At 41.5% G+C, this 25,874-nt stretch overlaps 3 protein-coding genes across 3 annotated transcripts in view; 2 read left to right on the top strand and 1 right to left on the bottom strand.

Annotated features, from left to right (window-relative positions):
* The window catches only part of LOC311078639 (C-type mannose receptor 2-like), a gene marked incomplete at its 5' end in the record, with an annotated part of 83,072 nt that extends 75,265 nt beyond the window's left edge, over positions 1-7,807 (bottom strand). The window contains 2 exons of the mRNA XM_084107567.1: positions 7,316-7,678; positions 7,771-7,807. Coding sequence (XP_083963693.1) covers positions 7,316-7,678; positions 7,771-7,807 — 400 coding nt within the window. The remainder of the gene's footprint in view (positions 1-7,315; positions 7,679-7,770) is intronic.
* LOC311078640 (C-type mannose receptor 2-like) overlaps positions 1-25,874 on the top strand; it is a gene marked incomplete at its 5' end in the record, with an annotated part of 185,577 nt that overhangs the window by 106,970 nt on the left and 52,733 nt on the right. The window lies entirely within an intron of this gene.
* LOC311080104 (uncharacterized protein) lies at positions 13,680-15,466 on the top strand. Its single transcript, XM_084109870.1, has 2 exons — positions 13,680-13,843; positions 14,008-15,466. The coding sequence occupies exons 1-2, from the start codon at positions 13,832-13,834 to the stop codon at positions 15,142-15,144; spliced, it is 1,149 nt and encodes a 382-aa protein (XP_083965996.1). The 5' UTR covers positions 13,680-13,831; the 3' UTR covers positions 15,145-15,466.

The raw sequence follows: 25,874 nt of genomic DNA on the forward strand, positions 1-25,874 counted from the left end.
CGTCAGGCCGATCGGGGCGGGCCTTGGTGACGCTGTAGGCGGTGTGAGTACTATCAGCCCCCAAAGTTTCAAGTCTCCACGACTTACGGTTTGGTCTGCCCGATCAGTTTTATGTCTGAATGTTGCATCATGGGAAAATTAACAATTACAATAGGTGTTCAGCACTGAAGTGCTTGAACCCCTAATAAGTGGCTAAAAAAGGGCCACAAAAAGGCCTCTAAAAAAAGAACCATAGGGTCTAGGCGCTTGCCGTCTGCGCTGCTGCGTTCCAAAAACTTTATCCAGCCTTCTAACATGTGCCTCGGAGAGGAAAAAGAACGTTTGTTGCCCTTTTAGCTCATTTATCATGGAAATGTGGTGCATTTTTTTTTTTTACCTTTTAAACTGTGACACCTCCACTGATGGCCCGATCTCCATAAAAGTTTGCACGCTTCTTTAGAATAATATGGCGCATGTGCTCAGCTAATTTGGTGAAGCTCTGCTCTTTTCCCCCCATTTTTCAGTCATTTAAATGTCATTTTGCATAGGGTAATACAGAGGCCTTCTCACCTTTATGACAGTTAAAGCGCCACCAATGGCCCGACGTCCATGAAAGTTTTCAAGCTTCTTCAGGATCACGTGACGCATACGCATGCCCGATTTTGTGAGGTTGTATGCAAATCAGACAGCAAGATGGCCGCTTTCAGCCATTTCATGTGTTTTTTCCATAGAAATACATCATTTTGACACCCTTTTAACAGTTATAGCGCCACCAAGTGGCCAGTCGCTGCGCCCTTTTTCACGTGACCACAGAATGAGCTCGTACATGCGTGTGCTGAGTTTGGTGCAAAAATCTCGTTCCGTTCACGAGTTATAGCCAATTAAGCAAAAGGGGCTCCTCCCACTTCGAACATTTTGGTGGCCCTTAGGGACCGTGAAGCGAAATTTACACTTTTTTTTGATAATTATTGACAATCAGACTCTAGAGAATCTTGCCGCACTGGTTTGGTTCCGGTCGGGCCAAAAACCTAGGACTAGTTCGCGAAAGTAGGTTTTTGGAAAAAACCCAAATACCCGAAAATTTTCCCAGGGTGACGAGCAAATCCGAGGCATGCATCTGGTCCGCCTCGAGCCAAGGATTCCAGCGATATAAGACACTTGAGCCTATGCCTCACGGTTGATGAGTTATGAGCCGTTTCGTACTTTTGCCCGCTGTAGCGCCCCCGTCAGGCCGATCGGGGCGGGCCTTGGTGACGCTGTAGGCGGTGTGAGTACTATCAGCCCCCAAAGTTTCAAGTCTCCACGACTTACGGTTTGGTCTGCCCGATCAGTTTTATGTCTGAATGTTGCATCATGGGAAAATTAACAATTACAATAGGTGTTCAGCACTGAAGTGCTTGAACCCCTAATAAGTGGCTAAAAAAGGGCCACAAAAAGGCCTCTAAAAAAAGAACCATAGGGTCTAGGCGCTTGCCGTCTGCGCTGCTGCGTTCCAAAAACTTTATCCAGCCTTCTAACATGTGCCTCGGAGAGGAAAAAGAACGTTTGTTGCCCTTTTAGCTCATTTATCATGGAAATGTGGTGCATTTTTTTTTTTTACCTTTTAAACTGTGACACCTCCACTGATGGCCCGATCTCCATAAAAGTTTGCACGCTTCTTTAGAATAATATGGCGCATGTGCTCAGCTAATTTGGTGAAGCTCTGCTCTTTTCCCCCCATTTTTCAGTCATTTAAATGTCATTTTGCATAGGGTAATACAGAGGCCTTCTCACCTTTATGACAGTTAAAGCGCCACCAATGGCCCGACGTCCATGAAAGTTTTCAAGCTTCTTCAGGATCACGTGACGCATGCGCATGCCCGATTTTGTGAGGTTGTATGCAAATCAGACAGCAAGATGGCCGCTTTCAGCCATTTCATGTGTTTTTTCCATAGAAATACATCATTTTGACACCCTTTTAACAGTTATAGCGCCACCAAGTGGCCAGTCGCTGCGCCCTTTTTCACGTGACCACAGAATGAGCTCGTACATGCGTGTGCTGAGTTTGGTGCAAAAATCTCGTTCCGTTCACGAGTTATAGCCAATTAAGCAAAAGGGGCTCCTCCCACTTCGAACATTTTGGTGGCCCTTAGGGACCGTGAAGCGAAATTTACACTTTTTTTTGATAATTATTGACAATCAGACTCTAGAGAATCTTGCCGCACTGGTTTGGTTCCGGTCGGGCCAAAAACCTAGGACTAGTTCGCGAAAGTAGGTTTTTGGAAAAACCCCAAATACCCGAAAATTTTCCCAGGGTGACGAGCAAATCCGAGGCATGCATCTGGTCCGCCTCGAGCCAAGGATTCCAGCGATATAAGACACTTGAGCCTACGCCTCACGGTTGATGAGTTATGAGCCGTTTCGTACTTTTGCCCGCTGTAGCGCCCCCGTCAGGCCGATCGGGGCGGGCCTTGGTGACGCTGTAGGCGGTGTGAGTACTATCAGCCCCCAAAGTTTCAAGTCTCCACGACTTACGGTTTGGTCTGCCCGATCAGTTTTATGTCTGAATGTTGCATCATGGGAAAATTAACAATTACAATAGGTGTTCAGCACTGAAGTGCTTGAACCCCTAATAAGTGGCTAAAAAAGGGCCACAAAAAGGCCTCTAAAAAAAGAACCATAGGGTCTAGGCGCTTGCCGTCTGCGCTGCTGCGTTCCAAAAACTTTATCCAGCCTTCTAACATGTGCCTCGGAGAGGAAAAAGAACGTTTGTTGCCCTTTTAGCTCATTTATCATGGAAATGTGGTGCATTTTTTTTTTTTTACCTTTTAAACTGTGACACCTCCACTGATGGCCCGATCTCCATAAAAGTTTGCACGCTTCTTTAGAATAATATGGCGCATGTGCTCAACTAATTTGGTGAAGCTCTGCTCTTTTCCCCCCATTTTTCAGTCATTTAAATGTCATTTTGCATAGGGTAATACAGAGGCCTTCTCACCTTTATGACAGTTAAAGCGCCACCAATGGCCCGACGTCCATGAAAGTTTTCAAGCTTCTTCAGGATCACGTGACGCATGCGCATGCCCGATTTTGTGAGGTTGTATGCAAATCAGACAGCAAGATGGCCGCTTTCAGCCATTTCATGTGTTTTTTCCATAGAAATACATCATTTTGACACCCTTTTAACAGTTATAGCGCCACCAAGTGGCCAGTCGCTGCGCCCTTTTTCACGTGACCACAGAATGAGCTCGTACATGCGTGTGCTGAGTTTGGTGCAAAAATCTCGTTCCGTTCACGAGTTATAGCCAATTAAGCAAAAGGGGCTCCTCCCACTTCGAACATTTTGGTGGCCCTTAGGGACCGTGAAGCGAAATTTACACTTTTTTTTGATAATTATTGACAATCAGACTCTAGAGAATCTTGCCGCACTGGTTTGGTTCCGGTCGGGCCAAAAACCTAGGACTAGTTCGCGAAAGTAGGTTTTTGGAAAAACCCCAAATACCCGAAAATTTTCCCAGGGTGACGAGCAAATCCGAGGCATGCATCTGGTCCGCCTCGAGCCAAGGATTCCAGCGATATAAGACACTTGAGCCTATGCCTCACGGTTGATGAGTTATGAGCCGTTTCTTACTTTTGCCCGCTGTAGCGCCCCCGTCAGGCCGATCGGGGCGGGCCTTGGTGACGCTGTAGGCGGTGTGAGTACTATCAGCCCCCAAAGTTTCAAGTCTCCACGACTTACGGTTTGGTCTGCCCGATCAGTTTTATGTCTGAATGTTGCATCATGGGAAAATTAACAATTACAATAGGTGTTCAGCACTGAAGTGCTTGAACCCCTAATAAGTGGCTAAAAAAGGGCCACAAAAAGGCCTCTAAAAAAAGAACCATAGGGTCTAGGCGCTTGCCGTCTGCGCTGCTGCGTTCCAAAAACTTTATCCAGCCTTCTAACATGTGCCTCGGAGAGGAAAAAGAACGTTTGTTGCCCTTTTAGCTCATTTATCATGGAAATGTGGTGCATTTTTTTTTTTTACCTTTTAAACTGTGACACCTCCACTGATGGCCCGATCTCCATAAAAGTTTGCACGCTTCTTTAGAATAATATGGCGCATGTGCTCAGCTAATTTGGTGAAGCTCTGCTCTTTTCCCCCCATTTTTCAGTCATTTAAATGTCATTTTGCATAGGGTAATACAGAGGCCTTCTCACCTTTATGACAGTTAAAGCGCCACCAATGGCCCGACGTCCATGAAAGTTTTCAAGCTTCTTCAGGATCACGTGACGCATGCGCATGCCCGATTTTGTGAGGTTGTATGCAAATCAGACAGCAAGATGGCCGCTTTCAGCCATTTCATGTGTTTTTTCCATTGAAATACATCATTTTGACACCCTTTTAACAGTTATAGCGCCACCAAGTGGCCAGTCGCTGCGCCCTTTTTCACGTGACCACAGAATGAGCTCGTACATGCGTGTGCTGAGTTTGGTGCAAAAATCTCGTTCCGTTCACGAGTTATAGCCAATTAAGCAAAAGGGGCTCCTCCCACTTCGAACATTTTGGTGGCCCTTAGGGACCGTGAAGCGAAATTTACACTTTTTTTTGATAATTATTGACAATCAGACTCTAGAGAATCTTGCCGCACTGGTTTGGTTCCGGTCGGGCCAAAAACCTAGGACTAGTTCGCGAAAGTAGGTTTTTGGAAAAACCCCAAATACCCGAAAATTTTCCCAGGGTGACGAGCAAATCCGAGGCATGCATCTGGTCCGCCTCGAGCCAAGGATTCCAGCGATATAAGACACTTGAGCCTACGCCTCACGGTTGATGAGTTATGAGCCGTTTCGTACTTTTGCCCGCTGTAGCGCCCCCGTCAGGCCGATCGGGGCGGGCCTTGGTGACGCTGTAGGCGGTGTGAGTACTATCAGCCCCCAAAGTTTCAAGTCTCCACGACTTACGGTTTGGTCTGCCCGATCAGTTTTATGTCTGAATGTTGCATCATGGGAAAATTAACAATTACAATAGGTGTTCAGCACTGAAGTGCTTGAACCCCTAATAAGTGGCTAAAAAAGGGCCACAAAAAGGCCTCTAAAAAAAGAACCATAGGGTCTAGGCGCTTGCCGTCTGCGCTGCTGCGTTCCAAAAACTTTATCCAGCCTTCTAACATGTGCCTCGGAGAGGAAAAAGAACGTTTGTTGCCCTTTTAGCTCATTTATCATGGAAATGTGGTGCATTTTTTTTTTTTTACCTTTTAAACTGTGACACCTCCACTGATGGCCCGATCTCCATAAAAGTTTGCACGCTTCTTTAGAATAATATGGCGCATGTGCTCAACTAATTTGGTGAAGCTCTGCTCTTTTCCCCCCATTTTTCAGTCATTTAAATGTCATTTTGCATAGGGTAATACAGAGGCCTTCTCACCTTTATGACAGTTAAAGCGCCACCAATGGCCCGACGTCCATGAAAGTTTTCAAGCTTCTTCAGGATCACGTGACGCATGCGCATGCCCGATTTTGTGAGGTTGTATGCAAATCAGACAGCAAGATGGCCGCTTTCAGCCATTTCATGTGTTTTTTCCATAGAAATACATCATTTTGACACCCTTTTAACAGTTATAGCGCCACCAAGTGGCCAGTCGCTGCGCCCTTTTTCACGTGACCACAGAATGAGCTCGTACATGCGTGTGCTGAGTTTGGTGCAAAAATCTCGTTCCGTTCACGAGTTATAGCCAATTAAGCAAAAGGGGCTCCTCCCACTTCGAACATTTTGGTGGCCCTTAGGGACCGTGAAGCGAAATTTACACTTTTTTTTGATAATTATTGACAATCAGACTCTAGAGAATCTTGCCGCACTGGTTTGGTTCCGGTCGGGCCAAAAACCTAGGACTAGTTCGCGAAAGTAGGTTTTTGGAAAAACCCCAAATACCCGAAAATTTTCCCAGGGTGACGAGCAAATCCGAGGCATGCATCTGGTCCGCCTCGAGCCAAGGATTCCAGCGATATAAGACACTTGAGCCTATGCCTCACGGTTGATGAGTTATGAGCCGTTTCGTACTTTTGCCCGCTGTAGCGCCCCCGTCAGGCCGATCGGGGCGGGCCTTGGTGACGCTGTAGGCGGTGTGAGTACTATCAGCCCCCAAAGTTTCAAGTCTCCACGACTTACGGTTTGGTCTGCCCGATCAGTTTTATGTCTGAATGTTGCATCATGGGAAAATTAACAATTACAATAGGTGTTCAGCACTGAAGTGCTTGAACCCCTAATTAAAATTAAACTATTTGAGGAAACAGCCATTTGTAGTGGTGTGTGCAAAATCCTGTTTTGTATCTTTGTATGCTCTTAATGTGGTGTTTGTATTTGTGTTTAAAAGTTTTTCACCTGAATGACTGACTGACTGCATCAAACTTTCAAAATAAAATATTGAGGAATCACTTGACAATAACATTAAGTACCATTTAGTGAATTTTCATGACAATTTTATTGCAACTTTATATTTCTCCATTATGTGTCCTTACACATTTCTCTGGAATACTGGATTCAGACACACAGAGCTGAAGGAGAGACACATCAAACAGATGAAGATGTTAAACTGCATATTAATGTTTGTTAACTAGTCCTTAGAAATGTGTCAGTAAAAAATAAAAATAAAATAAAAGTTGGATTGTAGAATTATTTTAGGCTTTTCAAATGATTATTGTTCCAATATTAATAATAATGTTACTGTTTATCTTTATTTATTTTTTTAATTGCAATGGACCGTGTGTCTGTGTGAGTTCCCTTAAAGTTCATCTAAGAATGAGGTTTTTACGGGTTAGTGTTGAGATCCTGAATCAGCAGCTCAAGGCGTTCAGATTGTTTATCACATGCTCTGTAGCTAATGATCACAAATTCATGTATGAAATGTTTAATTTGTTTTAATTCAATCATCAAAACAAAATTATTATATCATATTTACTTTCGTACACATATCATACTTAAATTTGGTCTCGATACAAGAGTTTTGTTCATATATATCATTCAAGATAAGTTATTGTGTAAAGTTATTGTATGTCTATTATATGTTGACATTATTTGCATTCATTAATTCATTCCAATTTATTTATAATTTATAATTTACAGTATATATTGTTGCTGTAAAAATAAATCTGCTCTCTAATGGCAGATTCCCAGAGTTATCAACAACAGAAGATCAACATGTTCAATATTGGTATATTTTCTATAAAGAAGTTGAAAGTGTGACAAATATCCACAGTCTCCTCTATATTTATGAGCACATTAAAAAATAGCAGCATTTAGTATTACATTAATTTTGTACAGTATATTCTGCATCTTTTTTTATAAAAATGTTTATTGTGATTGTATGGAGCTGCACTTACTGTTAGATGAACTGCAGATGAAAGTCAGGCTGTTACTACATGGCCAATCATACCATTCTCCATTTCTCATGAAAGCACACTCATCTCTGCCATCAGGTTGTTTATCAGCCCAGTTCAGATAGAGCGCAGGTTCACCTGAAGACCACTGCCATTTATCAACACTCGTCTTCTTCAGCCCAATCCAGACATTCTGAACACCTCCATCATTCTCACTCTTCTTCAGCTCGTTCATGTCGTTCATGTTGTCAACGGTGGCCAGATCTGTGTAATTCTCTCTGCAGAATCTTTGAGCTTCAGTCCAGGTCTTCAACACGTTTATAAAGTGATACTGACGCTGAACACATTCAGATACGGAGCAGAGAGCTGTGAAAGAGAGCGTTTGATTTAATGCTTTTCATAACAGGGTCAAACCTGATGAAACTATAAACCATAAATAAAACAACAAACACACTCACCAATGAGAAGAAGAATCAAATATAGAGTTTGGTCCATTTCTGAGGAAGAAACACATTGGAAAACTCAGACATCAAACATTCCCTGATTCATTTTAGAGTAAAATATGACAATTTCAGTTATTATCTAAACAGCATGAATTCACTGTACACAATCATTCAGACAATATTAACATCTGAAAGTGTAATTGTGTTTGAAGAATGAACATGTTCTTACTTTAGAGGTCGTGTGTTTCTGTCCTGAGTCTGATGTTTCTGTCTGCAGATTTAAACTACGTGATTATTATATCTGCTCTCATCCCTCATTCAGCTCATCACGTCACTTGTTTATTTCTCTGAAAACCCCCATTTCATATTTTACTTCCTCCTTATTTGTGTGTTTCTCCAACTCTTTCCCCTTATTTGCATCTTGATGCCTGTCAGTCTGTATCCGTCTATGTTAATATGGACCATGTCAGAAAATTATATACATATGAACATTCATAATTTACATTTGAACATTAATAACTAAACAGTTTCTCTAATGTTATTGCTGGACTGTATAACTCGTGTTACATCCCTGTTCAATTTGACATGTTTGTGTTTCTCTGTTTTTGGTCACTTTTTATCTGTTTGTGTGTGAAGTGAACAACCCACTAATGATGTGATTGATGAGGGTTGAGTTCATTAGTGAAGGTGGGTGGGGGGGGTTGAGGGATTGAGGGATAGAGGGATAGAAAAGGACAATATCACTTGCACAGTGTGATATATTTCCTGCAGTTGTGTACTTACAATATCCCAAAAGTTCCCAAAGATTTTTAATTTCAGAGAAATTCCAATTTTGAATAATGGCTCGTCCACTGACGTAATATCCGCGTTATCCCTGGTTTCCGCTCGATCTGCCATAGTAACCATGGCGACAGACATGGACAACTGCGTTACGTTTAGCTCACGCTGTTGTTGTTTTGTTCAAACATTATAGACCATGGCAAGCAGACTTTGGGACAAAAGGAGAACTAAAACGAGGATCAATATCGGTGTGGCGTTTTCGAGATGGCGAGAGCTTCACGTCCGCGACTAACTTCGACTTGACAGAGACGCCGCTCTTGCATGTACTTTATTAGACAGGTGAGCAAATGTACATAAAACTAATCAATGTCATACAGTGCGTGCAGAATTATTAGGCATGTTGATTTTCTGATTTTTCCAGGCACATTTTACCAATTCCAAACCACATTAATCATAATTTTATTAATTTTATTAATTTTGTATTTAATAATTTATAAGTGATATATAATTGTTCATGAAAGCTGGAAAATCGATTTCTAATGTTAGTAAAGGTTGTTGGACTCTCATTATCTCACTGAAATAATATCATCATCTTCTGCTGCTGCTGTTTCAGAATAAACGTGTCTTTATTTCCTCCATCTAAATACTTGATTGTGATTGGCTGGAATGCAGACATTAAAACATAAAAAAAAGTAAAATCTGTCTCTTTGCGAAAATTCTTATTTTGTTTAATTTCATACTCCTGCTTTTACTGCTCTTTTTTTCTTTTTTTTTTCGTGTTTATGAAACATGAACACATTTGCATGTTAACACATTCTCATCACTCATTTGTTTATGTCCACGTTTAGATGTTCAGGCTGGACAATATTTACATCTCTGACGTGAAACAGGAGAAACAGTGTGTTATTGTTCTAGTCATATTTCATTCAGTCGTATTCATTTAGTTTCACTGAAACAACAGGAAAGTTACACTATAACTTTGCCCCAATTCAGAGCTGAATCCTTCAAAGTCCAAGAAGCTCGAAGTGAGTGTTGGCTGCGTCTGAAACTTAGGCAGTGACTTGTTGCGTCGCTGCCCTATCAGGCAATGACTTGCAGGCAGACACGAAGGTACCTCACAAAACTGATTTCAGACACACTTCTGATGCAGCGATTACAGCAAAATCTACAGCAAAAGAGAGCGAGCTTCAGTGAAAACTAAGTGAATATTTAATGACTATTATAGTAATGTTTCGCTAGAAAAACTCATGAGTGGAAAACATTTATCAAAAATATACATTTACACAAACTGACCACCGGCCACAACTTTCAGACGCCATCTTTATTATTCTAGCTCAACTGTCACAGAATGGAAAGCACAGAATTATGGGATATCAAAGACAGCAAAGGATCTCAGACAAGACCATGGCCAGGTGAAATAACTACCTAATGTTAATTTAATCTAGTTGACAACAATACATTTACTTAGATTATTTCTCATATTTCATTTCATATTTGAAAGCAGAGATGGAATGACTCTCTAACAACACCTCATCCAGAGGGACGAACCACGGCCTAGTTGCAGAAGAGGAAATAAATAACGCCAGTTAACATTTGTTTTTTTGGTGTTCAAGGGAGTCACTATACTCAGCATGCACATTTTTCTCCAGAATCATCCTAAATCAAGAGAAAAGGGAAACTTGTGAGAAATGTTAACACAAAAATGCAAACTTATAGGTTAAAAAACTATTGCTACTTAAGAAATAATTTACCTGAGTACAAGTAGAAGCACTGAAATATAACATAACTCAAGTAAGAGTAAATAAGTTGTTTGCTGAAAAACTACTCAAGTTACTACGTTACAAAGTAGGGGTGAGCGGGGCACAAACTAACGTGGGGTTAGTTGTAACACACATGGTTGAAAACTTTCCACATGCCAGTGTGACCTTTGCTTTTTTTATCTGACCCGGTTTGTCCCACCCTTCCTCAGCACACACACTCGTGGATGATATCAGCATTTATTGTCCTGCACACAGAGCAGTGAAAGAGAGACGATAGTAAGTCGTAGTGTTGTTAAAGCTCGACCCACCGCAGTTCTCTTTAGCTCTGCTGCTCTCAATGTAACAGTAAACACTCATTCACATTACACTGTACTAATATAGAGTTAATTTCATTGCCTTAATACTAATATAGAGTCTGTACTAATATAGAGTTAATTATTCATTGCCACTCTTTTCTTTATTCTTTATTTCTTTATTCTATATTAGTCCATTGGTTTCAAGCCACAAATAAAAACATATAGACGGCTGTCTAATTTTGAAGTGGCTCAAATCATGTGAAGAACCACAAACAGACTTAACTATAACAATTTTTACAATAACTTTGTGTTTACTTTATAACCGATTTACAGAAAGCAGCCCAGACTGTTTTAAAGGACAAGAGCTTCCAGCACTTTCCTCGATATTCACCACAGAAATAACGGTGAGTTGGAGTAGGTTAAACTGTAATCAAGGGAGTATTGTAGAGTCATTATTCATGTTTAAGAGCTTTCGTGTGTCAGTCAGCGTCAACATGCCTGTGTTTCAGCGGGTCACCTCTGATATAATGAGCGTGATGGCAGGACTGAGGGAAGTTCAGGCATCGTATAACAATACCAATGAAGAAAACCTCCTCGTTTTTTCTTTTCTTTTTAAAAGTATTGCCAAAAGACATTACTTATTAACTTTGTAAAAGATAAAGTATGTTGGGCCACATGTGCTTAAAAATATGTACGCTACTGTAAATACAAGTAGACATATTTTTGACCCCTTACCAATTCATTAGATTGAACTATTAATCTTACACTGAAATGTGTAACTGTAACTTACTTCAATTCTAAAATCAAATTGTTTTAGAAAAAAAAAAAACATTCTTTCAAAATAAGAACTGCGATGATAAATGCGATGGCTGGTAAAATAAGAATATATATTGTGCTTTGTCACTGTTTTGATGACCTTTTGTGTTTTTATTATATATATAGCTGGTTCAGATAGTTGTTCATTAACTGTTCATTAACACTCTTTTAAAAGGTTACTAATGACAAAACCGGAGGGAAATTAGAGAAAAAGGATTCATCCCATTCATCTCCACTGTGGTTCTTCTGTGAAAGGCAGACATGCAAGTGAAGAAGAGAAAAAGAAGCTGGAAGTCGCATCACATCCTCAAGTCAAAGAAATGTTAGAGAAAAACAATCCATCATCCTTACTCCTCCCACTTCAACAACTCCTCCCACTTCAACCTTTTCCCCGCCCACTTTCAGAAAACCTCCTTCTATAGAACCCCTCATTATAATGAACCCAAAGCTCCGCCCCTTTGCGTTTTCCACACACTATGAGGACTCGAGGAGGAGGGGCTTCTACTGGACTGCAGTTTAAAGCTCCTAGGCAACCTCTACAAAGGTCAGTGACTGGTGCTCGCTGCTGTCAGTCAAAGGGCAGAGGCGTGGCTGCTATCTGGAGAGGCGGGGCTTAAGGAAGTGGAACTGGATGGAGGACGGATGACTCCTGCAGGACTGAAGACTGTACTGGACTTCAGCCACAGCGGAGAAGTGGATAGAGGAGAAACGGATGAAGTGCTGGAAGCCTGTAGGGGTTTAGGGTTTAGGGACTCGAGCGAGTGTGTGGTGGAGACGTTCTCGTCAACGGGAACAGAGAGAGGGAAAGAAGCCTGCAGATCATACGAACACTGTGGGAGGGAAACGTTGGCTGTGTTGTCATCTCATCAATCAAGCAGACAGTGGAGACCATTTCCCTGGTAAGAGATTTCGAGGTATATATATATGTGTGTGTGTGTGTGTGTGTGTACAGTGCTGCTTGAAAGTTTGTGAATCACTTGCAGAATCCTGTTCAAAAGTTTTCAAAACAATTTTCAAGCAAGGGACTCATGAACAACCATCATAAAAATACAAATAAATAAATTTAAAAAAAGTCGCTTTGGTAAATTTCTCAGATCAGAATTGAAATTCTCAAAACTACCCGTTAAATCTTCACATCATTGTGTCACTTGTGCACATCAAAAAAGCAGTTTCTCATTCTTTGAACAAGTTGCAAATGCTTTGGTACATCCATGCAAATGATTACGAACAATTCTCTGCTGTTTACTACATTATTAATTGTTTATGTCATGTTGATCAAAATGTATTATAATGGGTCTCTGTTCTGTTGAATAGTCTCACCCCCCACAACATTTAGGCATTAGTTCACAGCATAAGTCTTTACATGCAGAATGGTTGAACAAGTTGTCATAATATGTCAAGCATATTTCTATACATTTCCATTAGACTTTTTTTTTCTAAATCGGTCCCGAATTGGTAAATTACTTCCAGGTGAATCTTGACTTTCTTTTGCATCTCATGAACCATCAACTGGCAAGTATATATATAGCCTGTGACGGCCTGAGTGGTGGCCGCACAAGAGCGGTAATGTGGATGCACACACATGCACACACATGCACACACAAGCACACACGCCAATATGCATACATTTAGGATATACATTTAAGAATGCTCTTTATTTAAACTTATTTTGTCATTCATATTCATTTGTTTCAGGATAATGATGGATTATAATAAATCACACAAAACAAACAATATTAATTATTTCTTTATTGTTAGGTTTTCATATGTTTACATTTACAGCACATTTTATATACATTGTTACTGATTTGAAGTGCACACAAATTAGTTACGTTGTATATGTTATTTATATTTGTTTCTATTTTGAGTTTAAGTTTACCGTGATGAACTTCAGACATGGTCCGCTGCAGCCGCATCCTGGTGTAACAAGGATTAGAGTCCGGGCAGGAACAGAGAATTTAAGCCTTATTGGTTCCGCCCGAACATACCATTTGCTGGAATTGCCCGGGGGAGGAAGAAACGTTAATGTCTCTATCAATTGATTTATTTAGTTGTATATTTATGATATTTGATTATATTTTGCTTTTCTTATCTTTATGTACTATATACCTTTGTTTGATTTGATTTTGATTTATTTATGGTTATATGTTGAGTGTAAAGTTGAATTGTTTCCCCTCTTAATTTGTAATGGGCCCATCCTTTCCTTTATAAGCTGTTGCTTTGTTCAATTGAGCAGGTCAGTAGTTTTAGTTGTTTGTTTTTTTTTTTTTTTGTCTAATTGTTTGATCTAATTTTCTGTTTGTTTATTTTTGTTGTAAGAAGTTTATGAGTTTGTAAAGTTATTTTTTTTCTTGGGTTCAAATAAAGACCCATTTTCTTTTGCAAAGCTTGTGTTCCTTGATCTTGCCTTTTGGTCCCTCACATATGGTGGCAGCGGTGGCAAGGGCGTAGATTTGGTTTGAACATTGGGGGGGTTGAAAAATGATTCTGCATATTTTTCATGTGATCATGGTATAAATATTGGGGGGGTTGTAATGCATAGATTTAAATATTGGGGGGGTTATCTCCCCCCTAACCCCCCCACAAACTACGCCCCTGAGCGGTGGGATATTTCAGTCAGTCAAGGACACAAAGCTGTGTTTTGTTTTCTGCCCCTCGAGGCTGTTTTTTTTTCTCCCCCTGTTAATATGAGTCGTACCTTAAAGAAAGGTGGGCCTAAGGCTCCTCCCTTGCAGCAAGAGGAAGAAAGGGGTGAGGAGGACCAGGACATGGTTGAAGGAGCTGAAGGAGGCGAGGCAGTGGGAGACAGAGAGGTTTCAGTGACTGAGTTGGCAAATCTGCTTCGAGCCCATATGGCCAGGACGGAAGGCCGGGAGACCGTAAGACAGCAGGAGCAGGCGGATCAGGAGCGACGGTTTAAGGCTCTTCAGCACCAGTTCGGGCTTTTGCAAATAGAAGTCCAAGCACGCACCTCTCCTAATCTTCACTTATCTGATGTTGACCGGGAGTCCCGGGAAAGGCCGAATGCGGATCCTTTAGATTCTGATGGAAACTCCGTGGCTTCAGCTCATCGGCAGAGTTTTAATCAGGTTGGGAACAATATAGGCCCACCATTATCTCAGATACCTCGATTGGAGAAGCTGAGTAACACTGATGATGTAGAACACTTCCTTGTGACTTTTGAAAGGATTGCTGTTGCTTGTAGGTGGACTAAAACTGATTGGGTTTGGCATTTAATCCCCTTGCTGACGGGTAAAGCAAGAGCAGCTTATGTCAATATGGATGTGAATGAGTCTACTGACTATGACAAAGTGAAGTATGTTATTCTAAAGAAATACGATGTCAATGCTGAAACTTATCGACAAAAGTTCCGTTCTTTATCAGTAGATCCATCGGAAAGTCCCATAGAGCTTTATAACCGGCTCAAAGAACTCTTTGGAAAGTGGGTCCAGCCTAAGAGGAAACAGGTGGAGGAGGTGAGTGAGATCATCATTCTGGAGCAATATCTTAGAATGCTGTCCCCTGAACTCCAGGTGTGGATTCGAGAGAGAGATCCCAGAACCGCAGCAGAAGCAGCGTCTTTGGCGGATGTGTTTGTTGCAGCCAGAGGAAAGAGTAAGCCGTGGGCTTGGAAATCTGTCAATGATCGCCGTTCTTCTGACATGCCTCACTTTCAGCAAAGGAAGGTGGAGGGGTCTGGTAAGCCCTACATGGGGAAACCTACTTCAGCCAAATAGAATTTTTCTCCTAAACGACCTCCCATATGTTACCTGTGTGGTCAAGAAGGGCACACTAAACCAAATTGTCCAAAGATCTCAGCTCAGCTTACGCAGCTATGTTTTGTACCAATGAGGGATGTAACCAAATCCCCAAGCTCTTTGAGAACTACAAATGTGGAGATAAATGGTGAGAAATTGACTGCTTTGATTGACACCGGCAGTGATCAGACTCTGGTAAGAAGAAAGTTCATATCACCATCTTTGATCAGCACAGTCAACAAATTACCTATTTGCTGTGTACATGGAGACGAGAGATTGTTACCTACCGCCAATGTTTGTCAAAATAGAAGAGCAGACTTATCTGGTGAAGGTGGGGGTGGCTGATGACTTGTCTTTCCCTGTGATTCTGGGTCGAGATATACCAGTGCTGCTGGAGTTGTTGCATCCGACTCGACAGTGTACCATGGTGGTGACCAGAGCAAAGGCCAACCAGTCAGAGGGGATTGAGCACCAACTAAGTACTTTACCTTTCTTCAATGCAGAGATTGAGACCGGGGTGTCGAAGAGGAGAACGACTAGAAGAGAAAAAAAAAACAAGAAAAGGTAAAATATGCTGCTCATACAGTGTCTGAAAATATGGCCTGTGACTTACCTGTGAACTTCCAGGTGCCCACCAACATCGTTCAGATGCAGCAGGAAGATGCTACTCTCACAGAGTGCTTTGCTGGAGCTGCAGAGGTAAGAGAGAAGCCTCTAGATGACAGTACAGCCAGATATGTGATAACGAAGGGAATACTCTATCGAGAGATCGGGGTCCAGAAACAACTTGTGGTTCCACAGTGCGTTCGAGAGATGGTGTTACATCTAAGTCACTCGATTCCTTGGGCTGGCCACCTGGGGAAAAACAAGACTACTGCAAGAATTAAAAAGTGTTTTTTCTGGCCTGGTTTAAAAGTAGATGTGGCCCAATTTTGTAAAAGCTGTCCTGTGTGTCAGAAGGTTTCCCTCAGACGTCCGTCAAGAGCACCACTACAACCACTTCCTATCATTGGTACTCCGTTTGAGAGGCTTGGAATGGATGTCGTTGGTCCAGTGGAGAGGAGTCGCTCAGGGAACCGTTTCATGGTGGTAATAACGGATTACTCCACCAGATACCCAGAGGTATTTCCGTTAAGATCTGTGAAGGCGAAACCCGTGGCTACTTCCTTGGTCCAGTTATTTTCCAGGGTCGGATTTCCAGCAGAAATTCTAACCGACCAGGGCACTAATTTCATGTCTACCTTGTTGAAGCAGGTCTACCAGCTCTTAGGAATTAAGAGTCTGCGCACTACTCCCTATCATCCCCAAACGGATGGGTTGACTGAGCGATTCAACCAGACTTTGAAGCAGATGTTAAGGAAGTTTGTCAGTGAGACTGGTCAAGACTGGGATCAATGGTTGCCCTACCTTCTATTCGCTTATCGGGAAGTCCCTCAAGCTTCCACAGGCTTTTCTCCTTTTGAGCTGTTGTATGGCCGTGATGTCAGGGGCCCATTGGCTCTGCTCCAGGAGATGTGGGAAGGGAGTCCTGAAAAGAAAGAGCCTACCAGTGTTGTCGCCTATGTTCTGCAAATGAGGGAACGGTTGAAGAAGATGACTGTTTTGGCTCAGAATCACTTGGCGGAAGCCAGCGGAAAGCAGAAAACCTGGTATGACCCCCTGGCTCGAGAAAGAGATCTGGAGGTCGGTAAAAAGGTATTTGTCATGTTGCCTAGTCGAGAGAGTAAACTGCTAGCAAAATGGCAGGGTCCTTATGAGATCAAGAAACGCCTGGGTCCTACGACTTATGAAATCAGTATGCCGGGTCAAGATCGATCTAGTCGGGTCTTGCACGTTAACCTGTTGAAAGAGTGGGTTCCTCGTCCTGAAAAGTCACAGTCATTGATGATTCGCTGTATAAAAGAGGAAGAATCCGATGAGCAGTATCTGCCGCAGCCAGTTCCTGGAGACATCGGGTTAGATCATCTAACAGCTTCCCAGCAGTCACAGGTACAAGTTCTCTTCACTTCGAAGGTATTTTCTGAATATCCGGGGTTTACCAACTTGATTGAACATGGTGTAGTACTGAAACCTGATGCTGTCGTGAAACGCCAGAGCTATAGGATACCTGAAAGATTCCAGGTGACCTTGCAGGAGGAGGTAGACCTTATGCTCCGCTTGGGCATTATTGAACCTTCGAACAGTGAGTGGTGTCACCCCATAGTCCTTGTGCCAAAGAAGGATGGGAGTATAAGGTTCTGTATTGATTTTCGATATCTGAACTCAGTATCACAGTTTGATTCCTACCCTACTCCTCGCATAAGTGACCTAATTGGTCGTTTGGGCCAATCCAAATATCTCACAACAATGGACCTTTCCAAAGGCTATTGGCAAATTCCACTGACTCCATCCTCGCGGCCCTTGACTGCATTCAGAACACCAAGGGGCCTTTTCCATTTTAAGGTGTTACCTTTCGGCCTTCATGGGGCCGTGGCGACATTTCAGAGGTTAATAGATCAAGTATTACGTTGTTTACCTTTTGCTGCTGCATATCTTGACGATATTGTCGTTTACAGTAACACCTGGGAGGAACATGTGCAGCATCTCAGAGAAGTCTTGCAGCGTCTTCAGAATGCCGGCCTAACTGTCAACCCCACCAAGTGTGCTATAGCTAAACAAGAGACTGAATACTTGGGCTATGTTATTGGCCAGGGTGTTGTGCGACCGCAGGTGAAGAAAGTTCAAGCCTTGGAGAAGTGTGTGGTGCCCCAGACACGTAAAGACCTGCGATCATTTCTGGGTATGGCTGGATTTTACCATCGCTTTGTCCCTAACTTTTCCAGCAGGGCTGCTCCATTAACGGACATGGTGGGGGCACGTTGCCCGAACCAATTGCAGTGGACTGAGGAGAGATCGAAAGCCTTCCGGGACATCCAGGGAGCTTTGACAAATCAAATCAAATCAAATCAAGTATATTTGTATAGCGCTTTTTACAATACAGATTGTATCAAAGCAGCTTCACAGTATTAAAATAAAATAATACAACAAAGTTTGTTTCTAGTGGAATTTATTGATTGATAGAATAAAATTAAATATCCCCAAATATCCCCAACTGAGCAAGCCAAAGGCAACAGTGGCAAGGAACCGAAAAACTCCATCAAGTGACCTAATGGTGTCCTAAAACTCCATCAGGTGACCTAATGGAGAAAAAAAAAACCTTGGGAGAACCCAGGCTCAGTCGGGGGCCAGTTCTCCTCTGGCATTTATGAACTAGAGGCCGGATTGTAGTTTGAAACTGTGAGATTAACAATATTATATGAATGCCTGGCTGAAAAGATGCGTCTTTAATCTAGTTTTAAACTGGGAGAGTGAGTCCGAGTAACGAACAGTATCAGGAAGACTATTCCAGAGTTTTGGAGCCAAATGTGAAAATGCTCTCCCTCCTTTGGTTGATCTGGATATCCTAGGTATGACCAAAAGCCTCGAATTTATTGATCTTAAAGAGCGCGATGGATTATAGGGTGATAGAAGATCCGTTAAATAGACTGGAGCTAAGCCGTTTAGGGCTTTATAAGTCAGTAGCAATACCTTATAATTAATACGGAACTTTATAGGTAGCCAATGTAGTGATGATAAAATCGGTGTTATATGATCATATTTTCTTGATCTAGTAAGAACTCTAGCGGCTGCATTTTGGACTAACTGTAGCTTGTTTATTGAGGATGCAGGACAACCGGCTAATAAAGCATTACAGTAATCTAGTCTCGAGGTCATGAATGCATGAACTAACTTTTCTGCATCAGAAACTGATAGCATATTACGTAGCTTAGCAATGTTTCTAAGGTGGAAAAAGGCAGTTTTTGTAACATACGAAATATGATTTTCAAAAGACAGGTTACAATCGAGTATAACACCCAGGTCTTTTACTGTAGAGGATAAAGTAACAGGACATCCTACAATGTCAAAGTTGTATTGTGAGAGGTTCTGTGGGCGGTTTTTTGAACCGATAAGTATTACCTCTGTCTTGTCTGGATTTAATAAAAGAAAATTACGCGTCATCCAATCTTTTATATCTTTAACACACTCTGTCAATTTGGATAAATTAGCGTTTTCATCCGGCCGTGATGAAATATATATTTGAGTGTCATCAGCATAACAATGGAAACTAATTCCATGTTTCCTTATAATATTTCCAAGTGGCATCATATATATTGAGAATAACAGAGGGCCTAACACAGATCCCTGCGGCACTCCATAGTTTACTGGAGTTATGATCGATTTTTCTCCATTTAAATAGACAAAATGGTAGCAGTCAGATAAGTATGATCTAAACCAGCTTAATGCTTGTCCTTGAACACCAGTATAATTTTGAAGTCGATCTAAGAGTATTGTATGATCTATAGTATCGAACGCAGCACTTAGATCAAGTAAAACTAGTATTGAGATACAGCCTTGGTCAGAAGCTAAGAGTAAATCATTTGTGATTTTAACGAGCGCAGTTTCAGTGCTATGATGCGGCCTGAATCCAGACTGAAACTTTTCATAGATATCATTTTCTTGCAAGAAAGAGCCCAGTTGAGCGGACACAACTTTTTCTAGTATTTTAGACATAAAAGGTAGATTTGAAATGGGTCTATAATTTGCTAGATTATTATGATCTAATTGTGGTTTCTTAATGAGAGGTTTTATAACTGCCAGTTTAAATGTTCTTGGAACATGACCTAAAGATAAAGACGAGTTAATAATATTGAGGAGACCACCTTCCACCACAGGTAACACTTCCTTCAGTAGTTTAGTTGGTATAGGATCTAATAAACATGTTGTTGTTTTAGATGAAGTGATAAGTTTATTTAACTCTTTTTGTTCTATAGTTGTAAAGCACTGTAATTGTTCTTGCGGGGGGGAAATTGAGGCTGAATTATAAGGCGCGATTGAGGATTGAACATTTACAATTGTGGTTCTGATGTTTTCTATTTTCTCAGTGAAGAAGTTCATGAAATCATTACTACTAAACTGTAACGGGATATTTTGTTCGGGTGACGTCTGTTTATTTGTTAGTCTAGCCACGGTGTTAAATAAAAACCTAGGATTGTTTTGGTTGTTTTCTATTAGTTTGCGGAGATGCTCAGCCCTGGCCGCTTTTAGGGCCTTTTTATAACGTGACATACTGTCTTTCCACGCGATTCTAAAGACCTCTAAATTAGTTTGTTTCCATTTACGCTCTAAATTACGGGTTTCTCTCTTTAGAACATGCGTAGTATTATTGTACCATGGTGCTTTAATTTTCTCTGTAACCTTTTTTAATCTAACGGGTGCAACAACATCCAATGTTCTAGAGAGAATGGTGCTCATAGTGCTAGTTAGTTCTTCTAGTTCATCTGTTTGTTTGGGTTCAGGCAGCAGCTGAGACAGATCAGACAAGCAACTCGAGAAATTATCTATGGTGGATGGAAGGATTGTTCTGCCTGGTCGAAAACGCGGCGCCGCATGACATATTACAGCAGTACGTAATATGCAAGTTACCAAGTAATGGTCAGTGACATCATCACTTTGTGGAATGATATCTATATCGGTTGGATCGGTTCCATATGATATAATTAAATCGAGTGTGTGATTAAGACGATGAGTTGGTCCGGTGACGTTTTGCTTGACCCCAAAGGAATTTAATAAATCTATAAACGCAGCCCCTAACGCATCATTTGGATTATCTACGTGTATGTTAAAATCTCCAACAATTAATGCTTTATCTACATTGACCAATAGATCTGAGAGAAAATCTGCAAACTCTTTTAGGAAATTAGCGTAAGGCCCAGGCGGTCTATATACAGTAGCCAAGGCTAGAGATAATATGGATTTTTTTCTAACATCTAAGAGCGTAACATTTAGTACAAGTATTTCAAACGAAATAAACTTATAACCCGTTTTCTGAGTAACATTGAGAATATCTCTATAGACCGCTGCAACACCGCCGCCACGACCAATCAGACGGGGTTCGTGCTTATAGGAGTATCCTAATGGAGTAGACTCATTTAGACCGAAATAATCATTAGGTTTAAGCCAAGTTTCAGTAAGGCAAAGTACATCGAAGCTATTATCCGTGACTATTTCATTTACAATAACTGCCTTAGGTGTGAGTGATCTAATGTTTAGAAGACCTAGCTTTAGAAATTGTTTTTGGTTACTAATAGCAACATTTTCTGGTTTAATAACAATTAGATTTTTTCTAGATCCTGCAGTAGATTTATTATTTGATCTCACTAAACGAGGAATAGACACAGTTTCTATGCAATATTCTACACTATTTATATCAGTTAATTTGGTGCAGCAGAGACTATGATTTGAACTTTTGGTTACTAGTCAAAAGGTATTTAACATTTTGGAGATGTTATCTGACAGAAGATCCGATCCGAATCTGCTTGGGTGTAAGCCATCAGCACGGTAAAGCCTAGGACGCTCCCAAAACAGATTCCAATTATTTACAAAGAGCAGTTTCTGCTCATTGCACCATGATATTAACCATTCATTTAGCGCGAATAATCTACTAAACTTTTCATGACCTAGTCGGTACGTGGGAAGCGGTCCTGACACAATGATCGTTATATCAGGCGATGTGCTGCGTACCGTATCGATCAGATTCCTGAAGTCTTTCTTCAGAACCTCTGTCTGTCGCAGCCTGATGTCGGCCCCTCCCGCGTGCAGGACCACAGTTCCGACGCGCTCGTTCAGAATCTCGGGAACGTGAGCAGCGATTTCAGAAACACGAGCACCAGGAAAGCAGTGACTATGCACCTTACTTTTATTTAACGTAGCTTGTACGTGTCGAACGATGGAATCACCGATGATCACAGCATCGCGTTCTGTTTCGCGAAGAGGGGAGAAGCGGTTTTGTGTGGATATCTCGAAAACCGGGAGGGTCGGAGAGAGTTTTCTTGGTCTAGACCTGACTCGCGTCTTCCGCTGCGGAAATATCCAGGCTTCGTGGTGGCATGTTGGAGCCGGCGTAAACGAGACCATAGCTGATCGCGGCCTCGACGCTCGTGACCGATGCTGAGTAACGCACGGAGTAGACGAGGTCGGAGTCAGCGGGTTAGTAACGTTGATCACTGATTTGTGTTCATCGGCTCGTGATGTTTCAAGAGCTAACCGCCGGTCTATCAGCTCGGCTTTTCTCACTAAAAGGTCGTGGATCTGTTTTTCAACAGCTTCCAGCTCAGACTGCAACGCGTGTAGCTCAAATGTATCCTCACCTGCACCAAAAGGTAGACTACTTACATCTGATATATTCGCCATTTTAACAGATGGACAGTAAGTTAAGTTAGCAACGACGCTACCAGTGATGCTATCAATATTAATACTAATTTATGGCTTAAGTCTTGGATATAATCCGTCTTTTTAGTGGTACGGGTGTGGAGTAGACGCACGATAGGCGAAAAAAAAAAAAAAATATTTGTTTATAAATGAGTGCGGAGAAGACGCGTTCAGCCGTGATCCACGGACGTAACCTATAAGAGTATCCAGCGTTGGATCACTAGGCTTGAGACACGTCTGCTCAACAGTCCGCGTTGTAACTATGAGGTGAGGAAAAATAGAAAATGTTCGTTGTAAGTGAGTTTAAAGAGAAATCAAGAATTATAAATCAATCGATGGAGCTCCAAAGACAACAACGCGTTCAGACGCGACGCATGCGCATTCGAAAAAGAATAACTAGTGCTGTGCTACACAATCCTGATTTTAGTCGTCCTTTCATTGTACAGACTGATGCCTCTGAGAGGGGAGTGGGAGCCGTCCTATTGCAAGGACCACCAGAGAGCCGACAGCCAGTGGCTTACATCAGTCGTAAACTGTTTCCAAGAGAAGTACGTTATTCAACGGTGGAAAAGGAGTGTTTAGCCATAAAGTGGGCGTTGGATTCCTTGCGATACTATCTATTAGGCCGTGAGTTTACCATGGAGACTGATCATAGAGCATTGCAGTGGTTGGAGAAAATGAAGGATTCTAATGGAAGGATTACAAGATGGTATCTCGCCATGCAGCCCTTCAGATTCAAGATTCAACATGTTCCTGGTAAAGTCAACGTTACTGCTGACTACCTATCCCGCTCTACTGGCGAGATTCCTGAAGGGAGGGGAAATGTGACGGCCTGAGTGGTGGCCGCACAAGAGCGGTAATGTGGATGCACACACATGCACACACAAGCACACACGCCAATATGCATACATTTAGGATATACATTTAAGAATGCTCTTTATTTAAACTTATTTTGTCATTCATATTCATTTGTTTCAGGATAATGATGGATTATAATAAATCACACAAAACAAACAATATTAATTATTTCTTTATTGTTAGGTTTTCATATGTTTACATTTACAGCACATTTTATATACATTGTTACTGATTTGAAGTGCACACAAATTAGTTACGTTGTATATGTTATTTATATTTGTTTCTATTTTGAGTTTAAGTTTACCGTGATGAACTTCAGACATGGTCCGCTGCAGCCGCATCCTGGTGTAACAAGGATTAGAGTCCGGGCAGGAACAGAGAATTTAAGCCTTATTGGTTCCGCCCGAACATACCATTTGCTGGAATTGCCCGGGGGAGGAAGAAACGTTAATGTCTCTATCAATTGATTTATTTTGTTGTATATTTATGATATTTGATTATATTTTGCTTTTCTTATCTTTATGTACTATATACCTTTGTTTGATTTGATTTTGATTTATTTATGGTTATATGTTGAGTGTAAAGTTGAATTGTTTCCCCTCATAATTTGTAATGGGCCCATCCTTTCCTTTATAAGCTGTTGCTTTGTTCAATTGAGCAGGTCAGTAGTTTTAGTTGTTTGTTTGTTTTTTTTTTGTCTAATTGTTTGATCTCATTTTCTGTTTGTTTATTTTTGTTGTAAGAAGTTTATGAGTTTGTAAAGTTATTTTTTTTCTTGGGTTCAAATAAAGACCCATTTTCTTTTGCAAAGCTTGTGTTCCTTGATCTTGCCTTTTGGTCCCTCACATAGCCGGAGCACAACACAATGTTACAATGTCTGACAATGGAAGGACAAGGAATTGGACTGGGTCAACAGCCAGAGAGAAGAAGAGGAGGAAGAGGAGTGAGGCTGCGTGGCGGAGGAGTTGGGAGGCAAAACAGAGAAAGAGGCAGAAGAGGCCGAGGACATATGCGCGTTCCTGATGAGACAAGAGCCACACTTGTAGACCACATTCTCAATCATGGGCGTACAATGGCCGAGGCTGGTCGAAGGGTGCAGCCAAATGTTGGGAGAACAACTGTGTCCTCAATCATTCAGACTTTCCGTCGACAGAACAGGTATGCAATCTAACAATATGCACTGTACTGTAATACCGTATACTTTCTGCAATGCTTCATGCAATATTACAGTATTCCACTTGCATTTTACAATATACAGTAAGTATACTTTAAACAGTGATATTTTACCTATGTGGAAAAAAAATATAGTAATGCAAAACACAAAATTGAGTAAGGACTGCAAGACAACTTCACAGGGCTGGCAGAGGACTCTCTTCACACCTGAACGGGAGGAGGCTGTTTGCACCAAGGTTGTAGAAAACAATGCCATAAGACTAAGGGAGATAAAGAGTCCCATTATAGAGGACAACAAGATCTTTGAAAACATCCAAACAGTCAACATCTCAACTCACCATTGACAGGGTGCTGAAAACACACCAAATGAATATGAAGCAACTGTGCACTGTTCCACTTGAAAGAAATGGTGAAAGAGTGAAGGAGCTGCGCTACCAGTATGTACAGGTAAAACATATATGAGCATGCAGCAACTGTTCCTCACAGTAAACAGCACAACACCGTACAGTGATATACAGTACAGCGAGTGTGACCTTTACACATTTGCTGTGGCTGTAGAAGAGAAGATGCAATATGTGCTGTATACATTTGATGTAACTGTATCTTGCCCAAAATGAAAATGCATGTAATTCATATAACTCATTTAGTGTCTTCTGGATACAGCATATAATGGAACTGGAAGCAAGTGAACCACCGCACAGCTTCATCTACATGGATGAGGCTGGCTCCAACCTAACGAAACGCGGAAGGCGTGGGCGAAATATCATCGGCCACAGAGCTACAGTCGATGTGCCAGGCCAACGGGGCGGGAACATAACCATGGGTGCTAATATTCCCATTATTGGGCCATTCAATACAGAGCGTCTTGTTTCTACAGGGATCTCATCCCTGAACAAGAGAGGGGTCAGATTGGATATGACCTGCCAAAGTACGTGATAGTTTGGGACAATGTCAGTTTCCATCGCTCCAGCATCATCAGGCAATGGTGTGCGGCCCACAACAGGATGCTGATGGAGTTCCTCTCATATTCGTTGTGACGTGGATGAGCATTTGTGGCCCAACAGACAGGAGCGTCAGGAGGTGTAGGAAGACTGAACTGTAATTCCTACAGCACTGCATGTCCAGGTTTCCCTAAGGTGATTGTCCTGTGTTCACATTTCTACTTTTTTTTTTCTTTGTGCCATGTAGTGCCCTCTTTTCCTTTCAGTATCGCAATGACATGGTCTGTCAACAAAGTACAGTACAAACAGTAAAAGCGTTAAGGTGAATCTTGTCCCGTCTCTTGCAATCAAACTCCCACATACACTAAGGTGGAACCTACAATTTACAATAACTGTCATCAAAACTATAGCCATAGTTTACATCAGAAAATCCCTCCAGAGTACACTGTT

The sequence above is a fragment of the Abramis brama genome, assembly GCF_963993115.1.
Source record: "Abramis brama genome assembly, chromosome: 3".
NCBI classification, from domain to species: Eukaryota; Metazoa; Chordata; class Actinopteri; order Cypriniformes; family Leuciscidae; genus Abramis; species Abramis brama.